The following is a 2,236-nucleotide window of genomic DNA, read 5'->3' as shown; positions in this document are numbered from 1 at the left end:
GACCATCTCACTGCCCACCTCTTCGCCGGCCGGAGGGATCGGCCATTTTAGGGATCCCCCCAGGGATTGTGGCACCCACAGAGCAGGCGAGGAGCCTCCTGGTTCCCTGGGGACAGGTGGCATTTCCAGCCTGGGTGTCCTGGGTGGCCACAGGGACCTGGGGCTTGGGGCACAGGGAAGGCTGGGCAGGGATGGGGGGGAGCCAAATGGGGGTGTCCCCCCCACATCTCTGATCGGGGTTGGGTGTCTGGCTGAGAGCGGAGCCGTGGGGCAGCCATGGGGCAGGGAGCACCTCCGGGGCCGGGAGAAGCCGCCGGTGCTGAGCCGAGGAGGCACCGAGCACCGGGAGAACGTGGCACCGTGACAAGTGTCCCGGTGCCAGGAGGTTCCCAGCCTGCGGGGAACGAGACCGCAGGCACAACCAGGGTGCAGCTCGCAGCGGGACGGGGTGCACCCAGGGGTGGGTGCTGGGTGTCCCTTGGGGAGCTGCCGTGCCCCGGGTGGCTCATTGTGGCCGTTTGCCCATCCTGGGGTGCTGGGAGAAACTGGGCAGGCAGGTCATTGCCCGCATACGTCACGGTGCTCATCCCTGGCAGCACACGGGACCCATCTCACCACACGTTGGCACCACCCAAAGGACCCATCTCAGCACCCACCATCTCTGCTTGGCCCTGCTGGACCCATCACAGGACCCATCATCTGCACTTGGCCTTGAGAGACCCATCCTGCCACCAGTCATCTCTGGCCCTGCTGGACTCATCTTGGCATCCATAATCCCTCCTTGGTCCTCCTGGACCCATCTTGGTGTCCATCATCTCCTCCTGGTCCTGCTGGACGCACCGTGGCACCCATCATCACCTCCCGGTCCTGCCCAACTCATCATGGCACCTGTCATGCCCTCCTGGGCCCATCTTGGCACTCATTATCTCCCCCTGCTTCTCCTGGACCCATTTTGGTGCCCATCATCTCCTCCTGGTCCTGCCCAACTCATCTTGGTGCCCGTCATCTCTGCTTGGCCCTGCTGGACCCGTCTTGGTGCTCATCATCTCCTCCTGGTCCTGCCCAACCCATCTTGGCATCTATCATGTCCTTCTGGTCCTGCTGGAAGGAGCTCATCATGTCCCGGTTCTCCTGGAACCATCTTGATGTCCAGCATCTCTGCTTGGTCCTCCACAGAACATCTTGGTACCCGTCATCTATTCCTGCTCATGCAAGACCCATCTTGGTGCCCGTCATCTTCTCCTGCTTCTCCTGGACCCATCTTGGCATCCATCATCTTCTTCTGCCCTTGCTGGACCTGTGTTGCTGCCCATCATCTTTGTTTGACCCTGCTGGACACATGTTGACATCTGTCATGTCCTCCTGGACCCACCTTGGAGCCCATCATCTCCTCCTGGTCCTGTGCAAACCATCTTGGCACCCATTGGCTCTGCTGGACACATCCTGGACCTTCATGTCCTGGTCCTGCCCAACCCATCTTGGTGACCGTCATCTCTGCTCGGCCCTGCTGGACACATCTCGGCACCCATCATCTCCTCCAGGTTCTGCCCAACACATCTTGGCACCCATCATCTCCAGCTTTTCCTCCACCCATCTTGGTGCCTCTTGTCTCCTCCTGGTCCTACCCAACCAATCTTGGTGCCCATCCTCTTAGCACCCATCATCTCCTCCTGCTTCTCCTGAACCCATCATGGCACCTGTCATCTTCTCCACGTCCTGCCCAACCCATCTTGGTGACCATGATCTTCTCCTGGCCCCGCCCAACCCATCTTGGTGACCATGATCTTCTCCTGGCCCTGCCCAACCCATCTTGGTGACCATGATCTTCTCCTGGTCCTGCCTGACCCATCTTGGCACCCATCATCATCTCCTGCCCAGCCCATCTTGGTGCCCATCATCATCTTCTGGTTCTCCTGGACCCATCTTGGTTCCCATCAACTCCTGGTCCTGCCTAACGCATCTTGGTGCCCATCATCTCTTTCAGGTCTTGCCCAACCCACCTTGGTGCCCATCATCATCATCTTCTGGTTCTCCTGGACCCATCTTGGTGCCCATCAACTCCTGGTCCTGCCTAACGCATCTTGGTGCCCATCATCTCCTTCAGTTCCTGCCCAACCCACCTTGGTGCCCATCACCATCATCTGGTTCTTCTGGACCCATCTTGGTGCCCATCATCTTCTCCAGATCTTGCCCAACACACCTTGGTGCCCATCAACTGCAAGTCCTGCCCAACCCA

At 59.5% G+C, this 2,236-nt stretch overlaps 1 protein-coding gene across 3 annotated transcripts; it reads left to right on the top strand.

The window, feature by feature from the left end:
• Positions 1–248: 248 nt before the first annotated feature.
• Positions 249–1,847, top strand: LOC113490807. Of its 3 annotated transcripts, XM_026867395.1 has the most exons (6): positions 249–685; positions 953–1,025; positions 1,066–1,272; positions 1,452–1,475; positions 1,515–1,541; positions 1,579–1,677. In XM_026867395.1, the coding sequence occupies exons 1-6, from the start codon at positions 277–279 to the stop codon at positions 1,652–1,654; spliced, it is 816 nt and encodes a 271-aa protein (XP_026723196.1). In that variant the 5' UTR covers positions 249–276; the 3' UTR covers positions 1,655–1,677. The 3 variants fall into 3 exon arrangements, with proteins under 3 accessions (XP_026723196.1, XP_026723194.1, XP_026723193.1); XM_026867393.1 differs by having other exon boundaries at positions 1,515–1,708; XM_026867392.1 differs by having other exon boundaries at positions 1,066–1,541; positions 1,579–1,847.
• Positions 1,848–2,236: the final 389 nt, after the last annotated feature.

This window comes from Athene cunicularia, unplaced genomic scaffold (genome assembly GCF_003259725.1).
Source record: "Athene cunicularia isolate RWA unplaced genomic scaffold, athCun1 SCF_33, whole genome shotgun sequence".
In the NCBI taxonomy this organism is placed as follows: Eukaryota; Metazoa; Chordata; class Aves; order Strigiformes; family Strigidae; genus Athene; species Athene cunicularia.
The sequence above is the reverse complement of the archived record's forward strand: the minus strand, read 5'-3'. Positions and strand labels throughout refer to the sequence as shown.

Coding starts and splice junctions, on each gene's coding strand:
- LOC113490807 (XM_026867392.1), top strand. CDS start 277: ATGGGGCAGGGAGCACCTCCGGGGCCGGGAGAAGCCGCCGGTGCTGAG. Junction 686..952: donor TTGGCCCTGCTGGACCCATC/ACAGGACCCATC, acceptor CCTGGACCCATT/TTGGTGCCCATCATCTCCTC. Junction 1,026..1,065: donor TCTCTGCTTGGCCCTGCTGG/ACCCGTCTTGGT, acceptor TGGTCCTGCCCA/ACCCATCTTGGCATCTATCA.